A 22286-nucleotide genomic window follows, 5' to 3' on the forward strand; every position below is an offset into this window, starting at 1 on the left:
CCTGGCTCCTGACCACCGTGGTACTTAACAGGTGCCTCTGCCCCACGCACCCACCCACAGAGGCGGCGCTTTCATGTCATGAACCCGTGCTGAGAAAGGCAGTCAGTTAAGGAGACGGTGCGACTGCCCCTTCACTGCTTTCTCTAAGGGCTGCCCTGGAAGAAAACAAGGAAGGCAGGATGGGAACGGAACCACAGAAAGAGCAGCTCAGCTCAGAGGCGAAGCCCTGGGACGGTCCAGGTCCACCAACCACTCGGGGCCTCTTCCAGAGAGCTGCGGGATCGTTCCTCCTCACCCACTCTGCTTTCTCAGGGTCTCTCACCGCTCATCTCGTGACCTGAACCTGGACTTCCCCCGTACTTGACAATGCAGCTCTAGCCGTTTACAAGTCCACGCTTCCAAGTCACACGCTAACCCTTAAAAGAGAGCAGGCAACCGCACCGCTGGATGGCAAACGCCAAGGGCCAGGCTTCTGTTTTCACTTTTGGATTTTGTTAAATCGACCTAAATACAGAAAATGCTATTGAAATAAATTCCTTATGAAGAATCTTATGAAATCAACTTCATTTCTGGCAAAGAGAAAAGCAAGTGAGTGATAGTTTTCTCATATTAAAAGGAACAGTTATGCAACCATCCGTCATGGAAGAGCCGGGCTGAAGCCAAAATGGTAACAGAGGAAAGAGCCCCACAAGGTTTGAGCGGAGGGCTCCACGCGCAACCTACTTCTCATACAGCCTCTGTCCCCTCACGAAGGCCTTCACTTCATTGTCCAGGGGGAAGGTGCCGTCATCCTTTCTAAAGCGGTAGAAGAGTTTGACGTCCTTGAATTCCTTATGCTCATCACACACTGAAAGACAAGATACACGGAGAGGCAAATAAGGAAAAAAAAAACCTCTTATTAATTACTCAGATGAAGGAAGATGCTAATCAAGACTTGCTTTATTACCTAATTTCTCAAGCATACTACTTTATGATCTAATACATGTATTTAGCACAGTCCCTGGCACAGAAAAGTGCTCAGTTTTATGAGCTATCATCATCATCATTATTTAAGAGAGTCACAAAACAACTCATCCTTCTTTCCCCAAACTCTTCTTGAGCATGCAACAGGGCAGGCATCAGCCTTAAAGAATATGAAATCTAGCGAGATAGAGACAGGTCGACACGTAATTAAAACATGACGTGATTCAGCTACGAAAGAGCTGAGGAGACATCAAACGAGCACCCAGAACTCCCGCCGTGGGGAAGAACGCCTCTCTGAAGAGTCTGAATGCACGTGGAAACCTGAAGGAGGAGAGGAAAATGAGCGAAAGGGGAGAGGTCAGCATTTCAGCCCAAGAGAGCAGCAGCACGTGAACGGTCGTGGCCAGGGTTAGACGTTTCAGGAGATACAGTCAGGAATGGCCACTGGAACAGAGTAACGGCAGAACCTGGACACAGCCCAAACGTCCGTCCGTGGAACGGATGACGGTGAGATGGCCAAACGGCACGTGGTACGCACTGCCGTGAAAAGGAGCAAACGAGACACACTGCCAGCGTGAGCGCACCCCACAAACAGGATGCGAAGCAGAAACGTGCATCTCCATAGTGACCTCAAACAGCACGTCACACTGCTAAGAGACGCAGGCACAGAAATGAAAAAGCATAAAGAAGTCCACAGAAATAGACCCAGATGCCCCCTGGAAGAAGGAAGGGAATGTAACTGGGCAGAGGTACACAAGAGACCAAGTAAATGCTCTGTTTCTTAAATAGGTGGGCTCACATCTGAAACAGAAGATTCAGGGTTTCCCTGGGGGTCCCGTGGGTAAGATGCTGCACTCCCAGTCACAGATACGGGTTCAATTCCTGGTTGGGGAACCAAGATCCCACCCACTACAGCATGTGGCCAAAAAAACCTTTTCCTTTTTTAAAATTCCTTTTTAAATAAAATGAAATAGAAAGTATAGCCCTTCGTTTTGTCTCATTACTCTGCGGCCACCTCGCTCACCGTGGTGGATGATGCCCCGGTCTGCCAGCTTCTGCATGAGTTTAATAGCCGTCTCTCTGTCAGACGCCTCCTTGTGTTCAATCAGCCAGTCAATCAGTTCTTTTGCGACAAAACAGTTTGGGTAGGTTTTAAGATGATGTCGCCTGTCTTTAATCACCTTTTCTTCATGCAGCCTGAGCCTGGAAAGAAAAGTTGGCAATCACTTTAGGAATTCTGATGACAAGATGCATCACTGAATCAGTCCCAGAGAGAAGTAATGAAATTCAAGCCCAAGACACATCAGAGCGCCATCCTAATACCTTTATGTCAGCGGGCCATTTCCATCGGGTCAGAGCCAGAGGCCCCAGGAATTGACCCCACCCGCAGATCCAGAAGGACACGGGAGGGAGGCAGACCCAAGCTCTGACACACGAGCTGCAGACAGCGTTCTCACCCCACCCCGCCTCCCTCCCTCACTCGCTCGCTCTCCACCAGCGGGTTGCAACTGACCAACTAGTAAACCTAGAAACCTGCGGAAACCAGGTTCTTCCTCTTCATCAAAGGCCGCTGAGAATGCGCGCCCTCTGAACGCACTCCGTGACACAGCACACACGAATGAGCGTCTACCCAGGCGGCCCGTCAGGGACGTCCAGGCAGTAGAGACCGAAGTTGCCTGCCCTTGCCGCTCTCGCCTTCCTAGGGGCAACAGCTAAGCGCCTTGTGAGGCTCTTTACACAGACCAGGGCTTCCCGGTTGGGGCGAGTGGTGCGAACGCAGGAGCCGCAGGAGGCCCGGGTTCCACCCCTGGGCCGGGAAGAGCCCCTGGAGAAGGACATGGCAACGCACTCCAGTGTTCTCGCCTGGAGAGTCCCGAGGACGGGGGAGCCCGGCGGGCTACATCCCCGGCTTCACCCACGCGACTCCCGTGCGTCTTACTTCATTATCTCAATTCTGTAGAGAAATGGGGCTGACTGAGTAACCGCGCAGAAACTGGGTGAAGGTCTCTTTCTTCCTCCGTCAGACGGAGGCAGCTGCACCGACCTGTCCTCGGTGATGCTGAGACGGGGGCCCAGTGTCTGCTAAGCGCCAGCAGCTCAGCACAGCACCCGACTCAGAGCAGGCCCCACCCCCATTCCCGCAGGAAGGGACCCGGCCCTCTCCGGCCCGAGGTCCCCGACGGGCGTGCGTGCTCGGTCGCGTCAGTCGTGTCAGACTCTGGGACCGCACGGGCTGTACGGCCCAGCAGGCTCCTCTCTCCATGGGGGTTCTCCAGGCCAGAACACTGGGGTGGGTTGCCGTGCCCTCCTGCAGGGGATCTCCCCAACCCGGGGACTGACCCCAGGTCTCCTGTGTCTCCTGCATTGCAGGCAGATTCTTTACTGCTGAGCCTACCGGAGGGCACTAAAGGGAATGTGACGGGTTTTGACATCCCAGGGGCTGTGACTCTGTGTTGGGAACATTCTGGGCTGGAGCTCTGAGACCAAGATGCTCTTCCTTGCTTCACCACTGTCACAGGCTGAGCTGGGTTCCCCTAAAAGTCACACATTGAGGCTGCAATTCCCGGTACTTCAGAATGTGACGGCATTTGGAGACAGGCTCTTTTAAAAGGTTAGGGTTAGGAGGTCAGTAGGGCAGGCCCTGGACTTACAGGAGTAGTGTCCTTACAAGAAGTGGGGGTCAGGACACAGACAGGCCAAGAGGGAGGACCAGTGAGGACACAGGGAGAAGGCGGCCGTCTACACACCAAGGAGAGAGGCCTCAGGAGGACGGCCCCACGAGCACCGCGATCGCAGACCGTCAGCCCCGAGAACTGTAAGACAGGGAATCGCGAATGTTTAAGCCACCCAGTCGGTGAGCCTTGACTGTGGCAGCTTGAGTGAAGACAGCCGCCCACTGCTGAAGACGGAGGCTCCTGAGAAGTCTGGGAATGAAGTGCTCAGCTGGGGCATCGACAGGGGGGCAGGGAGAAAAGAGAGATGAGAGTCCTAACGGGTACAAAGCGCACGGAGAGAAAAGAACCATTTATTCTATTTAGTATCTGTCTGTCTGGCTGCATCGGGATTTGGCTGCAGAATGCACCGTCTCCGCCGGGGCACGCAGTCTGAGCTGCTCAGCGCCTCGCAGGAGTCCCGCCCCCTGACCAGGGATCAAACCCACATCCCCTGCATTGTGAGGCAGACTCAGCCACCGGACCACCAGCAAGGTCCCGAAAAGGACCCTTTTAACGGAGTTCCTACTATATGCTCAGCACTGCACTAAGCATCTTCACATGAGTGACTTAACTGCTGTGGCCTGAATGCTTTCATCCTCCACAAAGTCACATGCTGAAATACTGAACCCCAAAATGTTACTTATGAGGACAGTCAGGAACGCAGGACTTGGCTCTCATCCTGATGGCCAGTAATTCCAGAGGACCAAACTTCTGAGCATGAGCATCCTTCTGGCAAAACCAGGATAACGCATCCACCCTGATTATCTCCTCACACTGTCGCAAAGCTGGTCAGTAAGCATAAAGACGGCATTTGAGCCCTTACTAAAAGCCATGCAGCTCTGACTGCTTTACTGGCATTAATCCTCATGACAGCTCCCTGAGGCTGCTAATGTTAAAGTCACAAATGATATAAAAGTAGAGCTGTAAGTATTAATAAGAAGTAAACGAGCCTTAATTTAAAAAAAAAAAAAAGCACGTTCACATTGGTGTGCTAAAGTCATCACATGAATCATTCTAATTAATTCAGTGACAATGACGCTGAGTAATTTGTTTAACATGCTCAAAGTGGCAGAATGCAAAACATTAATTCTTAGACAAGATGTCTGTCAAGAATCTAAGAATAATGAGGACCAATTTATTTAGAAATTGAAATGTGGAATAAGCTGCTATAAAATTTGGTGGAGGAGGAATATGTTATGAGCCAAGAGACAAGTTTCGGCTCCTGTAAACTTTCCAACTTAAAAAAAGAAAGTATTAGGTAATGTTTATCTTTAAACACTACAGAACAGAGCCTTTTGGTTACTATCCCTTTGGCACTGAGCTTGGAACTAATTCTGGAGCAGGCCTGCCTCCCTCTGAACCTCACGCCGTACAGTAAAAGGCAGCTCTGGCCACTCCCCTCACAGCCCACCAGGACCTGGTGCATTTCCACGTTGAGGAAAGTGGGCAGCAATGTTGAGGAGAAAGAGCTTCAGATCTGGGAGGCAGCCTAGAACTTGATCTTTTCAGACATGTTACCAGGGGTTAAAAATGCTCAATAACTGTTACCATCTGTTTCTCTGTCATAGAAACACAGAATGCTAAAGATGAGCATGAAAAATTCCAGAAAAACGATCCCAATAAAGAGATAAGAATTTTCATACGCTAAATAACCAAGTGTTTTGCCTGGCACTGTGCGTACTTAATAAATATCTGGTGAACTAATAAGGATACAGGGACACTAACAGAAATGACACCCTTTTCTAAAAAGTAGGGAAACTTCTCACAAAAAAAGTGGGGGTTCTCACCCCACGACTTAGTGAACATCTAATATTAAGGAATTTACCTTAAAAAAAAAAACAAAAAACACGTATATGCTTTCACTTCCGGGGCAATCCACTTCTAAAGTTCTAATCCCCGTTGTGTGGGTGTATATGTGGGTTTTGTTTCTGGGTCATTCTGTGTGGCTTGTGGGAGCTTAGCTCCCTGACCAGGGACTCGGCAGTGAGCGCGCGGACTTTAACCACTGGCCACCAGGGGATCCCCCTGCATGTGTGTCTCTTTTCTTTTGAAAAAGCATTTCCATTTCTTTGAACTCAATTTACTGCTTACAAATTTCCACAGTGTTTAATACATGAATATGCATGATCCCCAAGAAGCAGGTAGAGGAGGCAATATTTCAACGTCTTGCGGGAAAAGAGAAATTCTGCACACTCGAGCCTCTCTGGGCTGGCATTCTCCAGGAAGACCCGGTGAGATGCTGAGCGGGACTGAGCCGCCCTTACAAACACGCCCATCACCCCGTCTGCCAGGCCCACACCCCCTGCAGCTGCAGACCGCCTCCCACACCTCGGCCACCCCGGGCAGCCTGCAGACCCCCCCAGCTGGTTCTCCCTGCCCGGGGCGGAGCCTGGCTGAGAGCCCCTGACTCACCGGGGTCCCCGCGTGCCCACCGGCCGCTCGGCGAGGGGAACAGGGCCAGAGGATTCTCCCCACTCAAGGGATGGCCCTCGGCCAAGCCCAGCAGGACGGCTCCGTCCAGCACGGGAACAGGGCCGTTGGTTTCCAGCCCTGTCTGTGTGCGGAGCCTTCCTTCGAGGCGGAGCCCACCCGGGAGCCAGTGAGGAGCCCAGAGCAGTGAGGAGGGTCCCAGTTCAGAGCAGGGGGCAGGGTGGGGGCTCGGGGCCGGACGCCCCTGGTTCCCGGCGGCTCCCCCGCGCAGACCCCTGTGTCCAGGACCGTCCACCAGGCTGACCCAAACGTTCGTGCAGATTCCTCCATAGGAGGCTACGGAAAACCCAAGTGAACTTTCTGGCCAAGCTAACACATGAGGTGTTTAGAACACAGGTTAAACATCCTCGGGATCATAAGAAACCCGGCAACCAGGGAACAGGGGGGCGCGCAGGCCAGCTCCGGGAGGGCAGAGGGGAAGAGACGGCCAGAGGCCCCCGACGCGGGCCCGGGTCGGGCTCCTTGGAGCCTTTCAGTCGTTCCTTCAAGCTGCCGCGCTCCGAGAATACCCAGAACAGGGTCAGCCCCTTCCGGCGGCCGCAGGAGTCTCGGCTCCACGAGGCCTGCAGTGAGCGCGGCCCCTCCAAGCGTCCTCACCGTCTCTGCCCCGCGTGCACCGGCATGTCCATCTCACAGTCTGGACATCCTGCACTCTACCCTCAAGACAGACACCCCTCGGCTTCAAACACCCCCTTCTCCTGCCTGTAATGGCTAAAAAAATTCTACTTGCTCTTCGGCTTAAAAGTACCTCCCCTGAGAACATTTTCCCTGCCACCCCAAATCAGAAAACGAGCTTCCCTCCTCTGCTCGCCCACCAGTGAAGCACTCACCCCACTGCGTCACTGTCAGACGGGGTGAGGGGTGCTAGGGGGGAGGTGCCGATTTGTAATCCCAGCACCCAGAACACAGTAGGGCACAGAGCCTCACTGATGGGAAAAATCAGCTGATGCACCCGACACCCTGAGCCTGGAGATGCACGGGGCAGAAGAGTCTTCTGAAGACAGAGTCCAAATCAATCCACACTGAACCCCTGGGAAGAAGAATCATCTCTGTTTTAACTGCATTTTCTATGCCACTGGCTGGAGAATTTAAATACAAAAGCCACCTTCCCGTCATTCATTTCAGACAGCTGGTTCACAGGCTTTAGAGGCAAGGTGACTCTGTAATATTCTATCCGCGGCCAGCGAACCAGCTGCTGAAAGTGCCATCTGACAATTTCCTCTTCCAGCTCCAGGAGAACAAACACTCTGGAGCACAGGGTGCTAATAATCCCTACGAAATTACCGTCCATCAGATAAGAAAGGCAGAAATTGTTTTTAAAAAAAAACAGCTCGTGGAAAACTGCAGCGGGTTGCAGGACTCAGAAAACAAAAGAGGGCTAGAAACCACAGTCTCATTTAAAAACAGCGTCATAAATCTCAGCCGAAGTAAACAGTTTAATTAAAACACACAGCCAGCGGAACAGTGTGGCTGACAGCGCGAGCCTTGTGATCTGGGCAACAGCACTGACATCGATGTGCTTTCAACCCAAGCTATTGTCCCTGCCAGATGTCCAGGAATGGCCACTATCTGTCCTTGAGGACCAGAGAATTCAGAGGAAGTCACTCTTACTCACCCACCCTTGAAAGGTCCCAAGTCTAAAAGGATAAGAAAATAAGAGAGGAACCACTGAAAGCTAACACACTGCATTTTCTTTTTGTGTATGGATTTATTTTATAATTAAAAATTCAAATGATCAAACAAATTCACACCCTCGGTAGATTAAAAAATTTCAAAAGTGCATAACCTCAGGCTGGGTAACTGGTGATGCACTGATACTCGCTGAAGCCAGGAGGCGTATGTGTGGGCGTGTGAGGGACTATTGTTTTTACTTTGGGAGGGGTTTGAAATTCCTTGACCCCCATTTTTTTTTTAAGATAAATATTTTTTAATGTGGACCATTTTTAAACTCTTTAGTGAATTTGTTACACTACTGCCTCTGTTTTATGACTTGGCTTTTAATTTTTTTGGTCACGAGGCATGTGGGACCACAGTGGCCAGACCAGGGACGCAGCCCTCACCCGCTGCACCGAGAGGTGAAGTCAACCACTGGACCGGCAGCGAAGTTCCAATCCCCACTTCCCAAAGGAACACGGTACGAATAGTTGTTTACGTATTCTTGCAAAAAATCTATGACGTCCACATGTGCAGCTGTATACGTATACTCTTACGGGAAATAGGGTCATAACAGACATTTCATGTAGTTTTGCTTCAAGAAGATGCTTGAATCCTCTCAGCCTGATGAGAACAAGGGAACGATACAGATGGTGATAGAAAGAATAGAGAACCAGTTAGTGTACTGGACTTCACACTGCTCAACTGCACATTTCTAAACAGTTAACCTGGTAAATTGTATGTCGTGTGTATTTTACTGCAATAGAAAAAGACTTTATACTTCAAAAAAGAACCGGTTAGCGTAAAGAGAGCATGTGTGATCTGGGGAGCCAGAGGGAATTGCTCTGAGACCACACGCGTGCACACACACACACACACACAACAGAAAGCCGCGGTGACCATCTTCTCTAGTGGTAACGTCAAACGCTCCATCAGCAAGACCCCTTTTCAGGAGGGTAGTGAGCAAGGGCTCTGTGAATCAGGAACAGAGCCCTTTCACAGCCCGTGCCAGGTCAGCCCAGAGCAAAGTCCCACGGACGCTGCGTGTCCTGTCACCTCAGTGAACTGAGAAGGTAAACGCCTGGGAAGGAAGCATGCCTGATTCAAGCCCCTTGTCTCAGGGGCAGTACTTAAAATCATGATGGAGTGTTGGCAGAAATAATAACACCAACACTTTACATCTGATCAGAACCGAGCACCATCGGAAAGAGCCCAGCAAGACGCCTTGTGAATCGGGCAGGCGTTGTCAACTCAAGAGACAGACAAGGAAGCAAGCTGGCAAGGTGACAGCGATGTGCTCACAGTGACCGTGAAAGTCGCGTCCGACTCTGTGACCCTGTGGACACACAGTCCGTGGGACTCTCCAGGCCAGAACACCGGAGCGGGCAGCCTTTCCCTTCGCCAGGGATCTTCCCGACCCAGGGATCGAGCCGGGGTCTCCTGCACTGCAGGCGGATTCTTGACCAGCTGACTTGCCGGCGAGGCCCTAATGTGCTCAAGCTAGATTTCTAACAAAGAGCAGGACTTCCCTAGTGATTCAGTAGTTAAGAATCCACCTGTAAACGCAGGGGACACGGGTTCAACCCCTGGTCTAGGAAGATCCCACACGCTGCAGGGTGACCGAGCCCGCGCTCCGCGATGAGAATCTGTGCAGCGAGCGGGCAGCCCCGCTCAGCGCGGCTGGAGAACGCCTCAGCTCGGCAAGGAGACCCAGCGCGGCCCATAAATAATAGGCTAAAAAAAATCACACAGCAAAGCAATGACGATGGTTTAAAAATGACGCAGATCTAATTTCTACATTTAGAGAGCTTTCCATGCCATCAAACTTTAAACAGAAGCTCCTGGCTTCTGACTATTTTATGCTCATATAGGCTAAGAAAGAGAAAACATTCCAGTCATGCTAAAATGCCAGGGAAGGTGAAAATTCATGCAATTTATACATCAGACAAATACTACCTTATAACTACAGATGGGGATCACTGCTACAAAAGCAGTCATCACGCTGTCTTCATGACTGCCTTGAGCCAGTGTTGTATAATTAACACGACATTACCCAAGGGCCAGAAGTGGACACAGTGAGTTATGCTACCCAGAGAGTCGGCATCAGCTCATTCAGGATACATAACAAAACCCGTTATTGTTTCTGGCTGTTCCAAGCACACAGCACGCGGGATCTTAGTTCCCAGACCAGGGATCAAACCCATGTCCCCTGCCCCCTGCCGTGGAAGCCCAGTCTTAACCCCTGAATCGCCAGGGAATTCCCCTCACACACTTTGCTTTTTTAATTCTTTATTGAAGTATAGCTGAATCACAGTGTTGTGGCAGTTACAGCAGAATGACTCAGTTGTGTGTAGAATGGATAGACAAGGTCCTATTAAACACTTTTAATGATGTGCGCGTAACCGCTCACGAGACCTTTTGAAACCCCTCATCTCATCCCTGAGATAAGATGTAAACACTAGGTCAGGGCAGAAAGGTCCCTAAGTCAGCCTCCCTCATCTCGTTAGATCTGAAATTTCTCACTGAATTCTTCCTCCATGTGAGCATTTTTCTAGAAGGTCTCCAGTTCCGAGGAATAAGAAGCAATATCAGCCTCTCAAGTTCTGATCTCTTCCTCTGATGAGTCACAAGAAAGGTACTCTTCTGGCTTGCAAAGTGCCTTTCCAAGAAGCTCCGAGAGTTTTTTCCAAACATGTCATTATTTGTTTACATTCCGTACCCCTCCAAGTACCATCTTACAGGTGAAGAAACAAGCCCAGAATGGTTTGTGGAACTCGCCGAGGACACAGAGGGACTCCCACGACCGGCGCTGGGCCCGAGGCCACGGGTCCTGCTCTCCTTAGAGGACAGAGCGGCGCTGGTCCTGCTCCCTTTAGAGGGCCAGGCAGCTCTCGGACTGCTCAGGGGCGGCTCTGATCCCGGCCACCTGGCCCGTGGCACCCCTCTGTCATGAGAGGGCACCGCATCCCGGCACTTTCCTCCCGAAACTCAGAGCTCTGCTCGTTACTCAGAACAGCAGTTAGCAGCCTGGGCGAACATCACATCCCGCCCTCCATCCTGGTCCCAAGACTTGGCACAGGCCTATAAACGGTGCTCTTCAGGTGGCAGCGAGCGGGACTCGCCTGGTGGTCCAGCGGCTAAGGCGCCCCACTTCCACTGCAGGGAGCATGGGTTCGGCCCTTGGTCAGAGAACTAAGGTCTGCGTGCCGCCAAAGAACAGAAAAAAGAGAGAAAGAAAATAGACCTTTCAGGCAGGAATAGGGACTCAGTTGCATTAGTCCCCAAATTCCACTCCTGCCTTCCTGATGATGAGTGTTCATCATCACTCAGCGGGGCTGTGGAACCAGACCGACCAGGGCTCAAGTCCAGGTCACAGTCATCACCTGCTGTGTAACCATGGGCAGAGCACTCAACTTCTCAGCGCCTCAACTTTCTCATCTATAAAATGGGAGTAATAATGTATGTGTCATATTGTGAGGATGAGATGAGAGATTCTATGTTAAGGGCTGAGCACACAGTAAGCGCTCAATAAAAGTCAACTCTTCCTGCTGCTACTTTTATGTAATACATTTTGCCAGACTGTGCCAGAAGCTCCATCAAAACACCACTAAATATGCTCGTCAGTTGGTTTTTAGGACAAATGCAATCCTCAGTTGGCGACCACTGTTTTCTAGCATGGATGCAGGACTTTGAACTGAAGTTGGTTCGTGTCTCTGGGACTGATCTCAGGACGATCGGGCTAGGTCAGCAACGGCTGCTCTTTGTTAAGCCCGTTCTTGGTTAAAAGTGTATTCGCTCAGTCGGGTCCGACTCTGCGACCCCATGGACTGTAGCCCACCAGGCTCCTCTGTCTGCGGGATTCTCCAGGCAAGGATGCTGGAGGGGGTTGGCCGTTTCTCCAGGGGATCTTCCCGACCCAAGGATTGAAGCCGGGTCTCCTGCACTGCAGGCGGGTCCTTCACCAGCTGGGCCCCCCGGGAGCAGCAGAGGTAACCGAAGGTGAGGAAGTATTCGGTCACTCCCTGCATACACATCACGCCGTGCTCTCTGTGGGGCTTGTGAGAATCCACCCCACCTCTTGTAAGGTCTCAGCCAAACTGATACCTAAAATCACTCAACTGTTTTAACTGGCAAAAACCTCCAGCCGTCTAGCTCAAGCCGTCCCCAGCATCGCTGTTTCAGAGACGGGGAGGCAGACGGCGAAATGAGGCGACCCGCCTGTGTTTTCCCTGCTGCCAAGTTCAGCCTGGGAGTCCTGCCTCCGACCAGGCCACCCGCTGACCTCCACAGCCGGGCCGCCGCAAACGGGCTGCCGCTAACCCAGCAGCGTGTCAAGGAGCGCTTTTTGTTTTAACCTAACTTCCTACTCATTTTTTAAACTAATTTCTTTGTCCACTTGTGGCTGTGCTGGGTCCTCACTGCTGTTCCGGCTTTCTCTAGCTGGGGCGGGCAGGGCTGCTCTCCAGCTGCGCGTGCAGGCTTCTCACGTGCCGGCTTCGCTGGTTGTGGAGTCCGCTCTAGGGCTCGAGGCTCAGGGGTCTGGGCACACGGGCTCAGGGGTCGGGGCACGGGCTCTAGGGTTCGGGGCTCAGCAGTCGGGGCACCTGGGCTCGGGGCTCCTGGTGCATGGGCTTGGGGCTCAGGGGTTGGGGCCTGGGCTCTAAGGCTTGGGGTGCATGGACTCGGGGTCTCAGGGGTCAGGGCGTGCGGGTTGCCTTGCTCTCAGGCACGCGGGATCCTCCCAGACCAGGGATCGAACCCCTGCCTCCTGCATGGGCGGGCAGACTCTCCACTGGGCCACCAGCGAAGCCCAGGGAGCACTTCTGTCACTGACGAGAGAGCTGGCCTGGGCCCTCTCTGCAAGAGCCTGCGAATCATCTCTGCCAACACCCAGACCACTGCATCCTAACAAGGTATTTAACGTTGCAAACCGAAACATCTTCCCTGAGGAAAAACAATGCACATAAAAATTAAGTACAAAAGATCATGACATAGTAACTAAAATATTGTTCAAACAGGGGCACAGTGGGAAACAATCCACCAGCTAATGGAGGAGATACAAGAGATGCAGGTTCGATCCCCGGGTCAGGAAGATCCCCTGGCGTAGGAAATGGAAACACGCTCCGGAATTCTCGCTGGAAAATCCCGCGGATCGAAGAGCTGGCAGGCTATTGCCCACAGGGTTGCAGAGAGTCAGACACGGCTGAGCGCACACGCGCGCACACACACCCACAAACCCCCGCTCCTCACTGGAATATGAAAAACACAAGCCGGGCGGCGCGCAGACGGAGGCAGAGATTCACGGGAGAGCAGGTGCGCGCTGGGCGGGGCAGGGACACCTCCGTGAAGGCCACCTGGAGGCCTCGGGGGCCACAGCAGGCCGGGCGCACCTGCGAGCCTCTGAGGCGCAGGTCCGGGGGTCGGCGCGGGGCGGCCTCTCTGCCGAGGGTCCGGAGCGCGGATGCGGCTTTGGGTGCACCTCCGTGAGCCGCTGGCTTGGCGGGGACGGAACCCACACGGCGCTGGGCACGGGAGGAAAGCGTGATGGGGGCGCGGCGGGGCCCGCCGGCTGAGCCCAGACCCGGGGCGCGGCGGGGCGGACACACTGTGGGCTCTCCATGCCCGGGGTGCCTCCCGGGGCGTCGGGACCTGCGACCCTGTGGGCTCCACCTGTCAACGCCGGAACGCAGGGCCGAGCTGCAGGGCCCCTCCCTTTAAAGGCTCGCCGATGCCCGCCCCTGTTTGAGGAGGATCAGGGTCTTCCGCCCCTGCAAGGTGTGCGGGTCTCTTTTTCTCTTTAAAGACAGGTCTTTGGCTGAGAAGCGGGCAACAAGCTCACGTTGCACGTAACCAGCTGGGCAGCAATTATGTGAGAGCTGTGAGCCGGCCCGAGTCGATGGGGAGGACGCCTAGGAAGGAAGGCGCGCGATGCTTTTCTCCGGTCTCGCCGCACCGCTTCTGGGGCGCAGGTCTCCCACCAGAGATCAGACCCAGGCCCCCGGCGCAGGAGGGCGCGGTCCGAACCGCTGCACCGCCGGGGATCCCCGCAGACGGGTGACCCTGCGGGAAGAGGAGGACAGGGCTGGTGCGCCAGGGAGGAGGGCGCTCAGGGCGCAAGCGGGGCTCCGACCGGCTTCTCCTCCCTGCCGGGGGTGCACCCGCGGGTCAGGCGCGTGTTGCCCCAGCGGGGTGTGAGGCCACCAGAACCCTGCTGTGTGTGGCTCCCGCCCGGCAGCCTGACCTAGACAGGGGGGACCACAGAGGACGAGAGGGCTGGATGGCATCACCGACGCGACGGACATGAGTCTGGTAAACTCCCGGAGGCCGTGATGGACAGGGAGGCCTGGCGTGCTGCAGGCCATGGGGCCGCAGAGAATCGACCCCGCTGAGCCACTGGACTGAACTGAACGTGGCCCAGAGGAAAGCTCTAACCGACTTAGGACCTCAGTTTCCTAATCCGGAAAAGGAGGAAGCCGACCAGATTTATCTCTAAGCTTCCTTTTGACTTTTAACTTCTCTGGGTTTTTTTTATTGGACATTCTGAAGAGCCTCCAGGGTAAATCCCCACTCACCAGATCAAAATAGGACATGCCGTTTGGGGCACATTTTGTACTGAAAGGATCTGCCACAAACCACAAGGCTGAAGAGCACAAAACAGCAAATTTCATTTCCTTCCGGCTTCCAAGTGAGGATGAACATATCAGAGCGAATCCCGTGCTAAGCAGGCTGTCCAAACCCCGACTGGGTTACCGGCCTCTATTTTCAGCTCCCAGGACAGACACGGAAGCTGCCCAAGGGTTACAGATTCTGTGTGTGTGGGTCTACAACAGGGAACAAATAAAGCAGAGGATTCCTCAGAAATATTTCAAGAGCCCTCCAAAGTGTTGTCAGGCACATCTGTGGTTATGTTGGAGGCAGCCTTCAGCTGAGGGGCTTGTGAAAGATTCCTCAATCAATGTACATTTATGGAGCTCCAACTGCATACCAGGCATAGCTTAAACAACGGCTTGGCGTGGACTAGTTTCCGTAACTGAAACAGATGTTGCTTCTTCAAATGAAAATGTTGTATCCTATGTGCTTAGGACACACACACACACCAGTCACAGTCTCCGTAATTCTCCCAATCCAGTTAAAACTGAATCTATCGAACAGGGTTTTCCTTTTCATCTGTTTCCTCTGTTTTAGCAAATGCATCCCCTTCCTTTCTGCCTCTGTCTCTAGATTTATGGTCTTCCTTCTTCAGGATCTATTAAAGTCTAGCTCACCTCAGTCTTTTTCTGTAATGTCTTCTCTTCACCACTAGAATGACCTGCTTTCCTTGATGCCTCTATGACATATTTTCCAGGATGCTCAGGTCTACCCGGTATTTTCTATTACTTTACTCTTACTTGCATGACTTCTGTCTCTCCAACTACAGCACAAACTGAATGAGGAAAAAACTGTCTCCTTCCGTCACATTTCCCAAAGTGTCTAGAACAAGGCTAACGGTAAGTGATGCTCAGAACACGAGCCGGGGTTTCATCTTTGCTTTTAGCAGGACAGAGAGAAATCCGACCACAAAACAGAATGTAGATTTGAGTCTCCAATCTTGGGTCCTTCAGGGGCTGCAGACCATCCAGGCCACCCTCACTGGGCAGTACTTCAAAGTGTTCCTCCCCTGCCTCTCTGTGAACATGAAGGGGTACCTGGACCATCTGTGTGTGTGGTTCCCTGGAAAAGAAACGCTAAGCAACTCTTCCCTCCGGAAGAGCCCACGACATCCTTCACAGAACGTGCAGACAGCAGGGGTCTGGTTTTAGCTCCAGGTCTTGTCTGTTGCCAGGATCCAGGCAGGTCTAGGTAGGAAGGGCTCAGGCCGGTGGCTGGGGGCCCCTGGGCATCCACGGACGGAGCAGCCAGACCACCAGACAGGAGGGGAGTCGGGAGAGGGCCACGGCGTCCGCAGCCCCAAGGAGCCAGACGTGAAGGCCCCATGTTTACTCAAGTCCTGAGATGCCAAGGGCCAAGGCAGCTCTGTCGTGGGGAAAATGTGACAACGCAGACACGAAGAAGGGGAAAACGGCCATAAACAAATAAGTGATACAGCCCTCCTTTAAAACACCTATGTTATATATAGAGAGAAACTGATAGTTCCACGTGCAGTGATGCACACACACACACACACACACACACACACACACGCTTCCCTGGTGGCTCAGCTGGTAAAGAATCCGCCCACAATGCGGAGACCTGGGTTCGATCCCTGGGTTGGGAAGATCCCCTGGAGAAGGGAAAGGCCACCCACTCCACTATTCTGGCCTGAAGAATTCCATGACTGTATATAGTCCATGGGGTCGCAAAGAGTCGGACACGATGACTTTCACTTTCACACACAATTACACAAAGAAAGGCCAGAAGAAAGCTCCTGAGGAACATTCAGTGGGAGGGAGTTAACTGTCCCTGGGCTTCCAAGTGGCTCAGCGGTAGAGAACCCGCCCGCCAATGCGGGAGATGCAGGAGACTTGGGCTTGATCCCTGGGTCGGGAAGACCCCCTGGAGGAGGAAGAGGCTTCCCACTCCAGTGTTCGTGCCCGGGGCTGCCTTTCTTGACACAGGGACCCTTGCAGGCACTCGACGCCTACAGCTAAATCTTCAGGCTGCTTGTGTACCGCTCTGGCTGCAGAACACACTTGGTGTGTGTCACCTTTGGTGCGTACAACCTCGTGTACCTAGACCCACACTTGCCTGGGTTTCAGCTCACTCAGACTGTTTGCAGGTCAGAGAGAAGCAGGTGGAAGCGCAGCAGACCATCGTCAGTGGTCGAGAAGGGACCACGCTGCCCCTGAGACAGGCCCTCGGCGCTGACTTGAGCACACGCGCTTCCCACGTGTCTGAGTCCCAACATGGTTCTCCATGACAATAATGCCACACGCCGAGCACATCATGGCTTATCAGTGCTTTCCATACTCTTCATCTTATTTGACTTTGCAAATAGCCGTGGGAGGTGGCTGGGGGAGAGGTGATGAATCCCTCCCTAGCTGTAGACGAGGCGAAGGTTCACTCTGGTGGCTGGAACTGGCCACTAAGAGTTTCCAAGCGGCAAAGCCACATCTCACACCTAGACCTTACAACACCTCACCTACCGAGACGGCACACGTGCAGAGTGTATCTAACCTCATTTGCTAGCAGGAGTATGCCTGCCTGACTGCAGCCGGTTATATCTGTGGCTGTATCTGCAGTGTTATTGCATACTTAAGTTTTTATTTTCTTTTTTTAAATGACAAACTCAGGAGTAATTTATTAGAAATGCCAATAAATACAGAAGTCATGAACTAAAACAAAACTGAGAAAACAAAGCTACACACATTACAAAAGAGATAAAACATGAGAACAAGACACCTCACACCCATTATAATAGGTGAGAGGAGCTGGTCTAAACATCCAGACTTTTAGGCAAACACAAATTATGAAACTCGTCATAAGGAAGAAGAGAAGGAAGTTATAACAATCCTCTACTTTCGTCCTCTAGTTTCTTACATGTATATAGTTTAATCAAACTTTATTGGTATCCAAGTTAGTTCTTGTTTTACACTACTCTATACTGGAGTACAGCTGATTAACAATCTGTGGCAGTTTCTGGTGGGCAGCAAGCACATCCCTGTGTCCCTTCTCCCCCAAACTCCCTCCCGTCCCGGCTGCCACCCAGCACTCAGCAGAGGTCCCTGCCTCTTCAGGGGGACCTGTTGGTTCCCCACCCGAAACACAGCAGGTCGATCCCAGACCCCCTCACGAGCCCTTCCCCCACCCTCCCCCACACACATATTTATGCTTTTCAAGGGTCCTCCATTGCTTTGTAAGTACCCCCAAAGACCCCGTCCTCTCTCCAACTCCTTGTTTTGCTGTGGTGGATGAGCAGGTATTTAAACTCCGTTGATGACTATATAAAGAATCTGAAACCTTACCAAACTCTATTTAGAGCCCCAAATACTAACATGGTTCCAAACACCTGTGGCTGCTCGTGAACTACAGCACTCATCACACAGAGGCAGTGTCTTCTAAAGATAGCCGGTGCCTAAAGATCTTGCCAGCTCTCAGCCACATTCTCCTGACACCTGTCACTTGAACCACAGTGGCATTTCCACAGCTAAAAAGTCACACTACTAATGAGGCGACCAGAGGCAAGGGAACGAAGCTCAGAGTGGACTCTGAACATCATTAAGATTCCAGAAGGTCTTTGAAAGGCCTTTCCTAGTTTAAACTCACTCTGCTACTGTGCCTGTGTCTAGCGTCTTTCCATCCCAACATTTGTTTACTGTGTGCGTGAGGCTAGGAAGTGAAGCCAACAGAACAAACTCTCGTTCTAGGTCCAGTTCAGTTCAGTCGCTCACTCATGTCCAACTCTTTGCGACCCCATGAACCGCAGCACACGAGGCCTCCCTGTTCCTCACCAACTCCCTGAGTTCACCCAAACTCATGTCCATCGAGTCGGTGATGCCATCCAGCCATCTCATCCTCTGTTGTCCCCTTCTCCTCCTGCCCTCAATCTTTCCCAGCATCAGGGTCTTTTCCAATGAGCCAGTTATTCACATCAGGTGGCCAAAGTATTGGAGTTTCGGCTTCAGTGTCAGTCCTTCCAATGAACACCCAGGACTGATTTCCTTTAGGATGGACTGGTTGGATCTCCTTGCAGTCCAAGTGACCCTCAAGAGTCTTCTCCAACACCACAGTTCAAAAGCATCAATTCTTTGGCACTCAGCTTTCTTTATAGTCCAGCTCTCACATCCATACATGACCACTGGCAAAGCCATAGCCTTGACTAGACAGACCTTTGTTGGCAAAGTAATGTCTCTGCTTTTTTTTGGTCTCTGTTTTTTAATATGCTGTCTAGGTTGGTCATAACTTTCCTTCCAAGGAGTAAGCATCTTTTAACTTCATTCTAGGTACCAAGAAGCAAATGATACCTGCGCTCTGTGAATTAGTGGGTTTTATGTTTATTTATTTTGGCCAAGGGGAAGGTGGGATCTCAGTTCCCTAAGTCAGGGATCACACCCGAGCCTCCCTGCATTGGAAGCACAGGGTCTTAACCACTGGGCCACCAGCCAGTCCCAACTGAAGGCATGTGTTTAAGCCCAGAGTCTGTTCTGAAAGGACTCATTTACATCACAGTGTCTGTCCTGTGAGTGTCTGAGACATTAAATTATTTCATTTGGTCCTTGAAAAAACATACAATGTCCTGCAAACCAGGCCCCGTTCATCAGACTTGTAACTTTCTCACTGATTACATAATGATGGGATAAATAAGCAATTTGATTAGACTGCTATTTGATTCAACAGCCACTCAGGTTTTCAGATTCCTTGCTTTCAGGGAGGAGTCACAGGCAGAAAGTGGAACCAGCCCAGAATAAGAGGGGTTCCAACTAAACAATTAAATATGCATTTTGTTTTGTTTTTAATTTATGATTTATTTTGGCTGTGCTGGGTCTTCATCGGCTCACAAGCTTCTCTGGTGGTGGTGAGTGAGCTCACAAGCAGTATCTGGGATCTGAATTCCGCCCCCAGAGATGGAAGCTGGGCCCCTTGCATTGGGAGCACACAGTCTTACCCATGACTCACCAGGGAAATCCCTAAATATGCATTTTAATAAAGAGATCTAATATAAACCAAATAATAGGGGTTTGTGTTAGTTTAATAATAGAAAAAGAATCGTCTGGATATAATCAATACAATAGTTAGTGAACAGAAGCTATTGAACAAATAAGAAGCTATTGAACAAATAAGAAGCTATTGAACAAATAAGAAGCTATTGAACAAATAAGATTAAACAACACATCTGAGTTCAGAGCCACACAATACTTCACAGCCTTTCTTGGACGATCGTGACTGTGTCCAAAACTCTTCTCCACAACAAAGAATCCTGTTTCCTCTAGGCTTTCTCCTATTTTTTATTTTTTAATTTGCTGCAATGACCACGCTACCTAGTTTTGTAAATCTTCTCTGAGCTTTTAATACAAAGAAAGGATAAACCCCTACCCAAACGAAACTCAACCAGTGAAACTTTCCACAGGGAATCATGTTGTTTAGTCGCTAAGTCGTGTCCAACTCTATGGACTGAAGACCACGAGGCTCCTCTGTCCATGAGATCTTCCAGGCAAGAATACTAGAACGGGTTGCCTCTCCCTTTTCCAGGGGATCTTCCCGGCCCAGGGATCAAACCCGAGTCTCCTGCATTGGCAGAGCCACTCCTCGCCACTGAGCCACCTGGAAAGCCCTGATGACTCGTGTCCCAGCGACTGAAGTCCAGGCATCGCACTGGCAGTGCGGCTATCAGAGCTGAGAATAAACTCCGCTTGTCTTTGTAATGTGCCACTACGCTTGAGCCTTACAGTAGAGCACTGAACTTTTATTTAATATGATGCTTATTCTGCCACTTGCTGAAAACACGAGTTGAAGGTCAGGAGGTGACCTAAAGAACAGTGAACATCCCGGGTTAAAAGTAAGGAGTGAAAACCCAAAGCCAGATAGCAAAGCGCTACTTGCACTGAGGATATGCATGTTTTGTGCATGTTCTATAGTCTTACTTTATATCCCGTGGTACTTCCAAACTTCAGAGTTGATTCCAGAATCGGCATCGATCCCTCCGATCCCTCTCTTCTCTAGTTCAGGGGGCCCCGTGAGGACAGGGGTGTCCATCCACTGCCTTCCCAGCTGCACTGTCAGAGCCTAGCGCCCCCGCTGGGCCTCCACCCAACCCAGCACACGCAGAACACGCCGGACACAAGCCGCTTCACGGCTCCCCGCTTCTCTCTCCCACCCTGCACGCGCCCACCCCTCAGCACACACGCTCTCTCATCACCTTCCCTGCCAAACCAGCTCCTCGTCCCGAACACCCGGCCTCTAGGAACGACTCCCTGCCTATTCCAGCCGCCCAGGCACTGTCTGCAGCCGTCCTGGGCTGACAGTCCCACTCTTTAACTGCGGTTTCCCGCTGCCCGGAATCCGTCTTCCGCCCTCCCGCTTCGGCAAAACCTGCTCATCTCCCCTCTCGTCCCACGAAGCCACTGCCTCCTTTTCTAGTCATGGGGAGTTCTTCTTTTTAAAACTGTTACTTTAATTTCCCAGGGTTCTTCACAATATTTTGTTCAATTATCCTCCATTTATTCATGGAGTCCTACTCTACTTCTCTACCTAAAAAGTTGTCTTCTTGGTGCAAGAATTGTGCTGCTTATTTCTTGATATCTTTTCCAATGCAAGCAAAAGCTGGCCCTACAGGCTCTCAATAAATATTTGCAGGCTGATTAACTAAAGATAAAATACAATCAGCTGGCATGTATATGAGAAATTTTTCTGGGAGGAAAAGATTTAAAAAAGGGTATATCTAGGTTCTTCTGAATCATGCAGAAGAAATCTGTATTCTACATATACACACAAGCATATAATCTTTTTTTAAAATTGAGGCATACTTGATTTAACAGTGCTGCATTAGCTTCTGGTATACTACAAAGTGATTCACTTATGCATATATATGCCCGTTCTTTTTCACATTCTTTTCCATTATGGTTTATTGCAAAATATTGAATATAGTTCCCTGTGCTATAGAGCAGGACCTTGTTTAATTTATACATAGTAGTCTCTGCTAATCCAAAACTCCTAATTTATCCCTCCCCTATCCTATAATTTTAACTAATCCATAATAAAATGTTAACTGTGCTTTTTAAAAAGTTCATAAACTGCCTTAAGTCTTGTTTAAACTCATTTATTAGCTGCAAGGACTGTGACAGACCTTCTGTTTTGTGTGCTGCCGTGTGAAAAAAGACAGTTCTGTGGCTAGAAGATCAGACCCTTATTCTTGAAAGTCAAAACAGGAAAATACGCTTTTGATGCTGCTGTCATTACCCACAAGAGCCTTGGTGGGAGAAGAGCGGCCCTCCCTCTGCCCGCCGGCTCAGACAAGGGCTGCTTACCACTCCGACAGGCCTTTCCTGGGTGCCAAGCGCTTCCAGTGCCACTCTGATTAGCCACTCACCGCCAGCGCCGCGGGACAGGCGGAACAGCGTCACCCCTGTTGAACAGTGCAGATGCCCTCGGGAGGCACAGAGAAATTCTGAGGGGCTTTCCTCCTAAGATAAACGGTGGGAGTCAGAGCTTGAACCCGAAGCTCTGGTGTTCTGCTTCCAGTCCTGGGAAAATCCACCAAGGCCATCCTTAAGGAAAGCCGGGGGGCGTCTGTCACCAGTTCACCACTTTAGCTTACCCTCCAGTGAACGTGGAGGCCCCTCAGTCGTGTCCGACTCTGTGACCTCACGGCCTACACAGTCCATGGAGTTCTCCAGGCCAGAACACTGGAGTGGACAGCCTTTCCCTTCTCCAGCGGATCTTCCCGGCCCAGGAATCGAACCGGGGTCTCCTGCACTGCAGGCGGACTCTTTACCAGCTGAGCCACAGAGGAAGCTATCGGGGAGGCTTACTCTCCAGTGACACTGAAAAATC

The 22286-nt window shown here is 51.3% G+C and overlaps 1 protein-coding gene across 4 annotated transcripts in view; it reads right to left on the reverse strand.

Annotated features, from left to right (window-relative positions):
- The window catches only part of DEPTOR (DEP domain containing MTOR interacting protein), a 161654-nt gene that overhangs the window by 113604 nt on the left and 25764 nt on the right, over positions 1-22286 (reverse strand). For all 4 annotated transcript variants that reach the window (XM_065903055.1, XM_065903054.1, XM_065903053.1 and 1 more), the window contains exons 2-3: positions 1988-2166; positions 724-847 (exon numbers count right to left, since the gene is read on the reverse strand). In XM_065903055.1, coding sequence (XP_065759127.1) covers positions 724-847; positions 1988-2166 — 303 coding nt within the window. The remainder of the gene's footprint in view (positions 1-723; positions 848-1987; positions 2167-22286) is intronic.

This window comes from Muntiacus reevesi, chromosome 12 (assembly GCF_963930625.1).
Source record: "Muntiacus reevesi chromosome 12, mMunRee1.1, whole genome shotgun sequence".
NCBI lineage: Eukaryota > Metazoa > Chordata > Mammalia > Artiodactyla > Cervidae > Muntiacus > Muntiacus reevesi.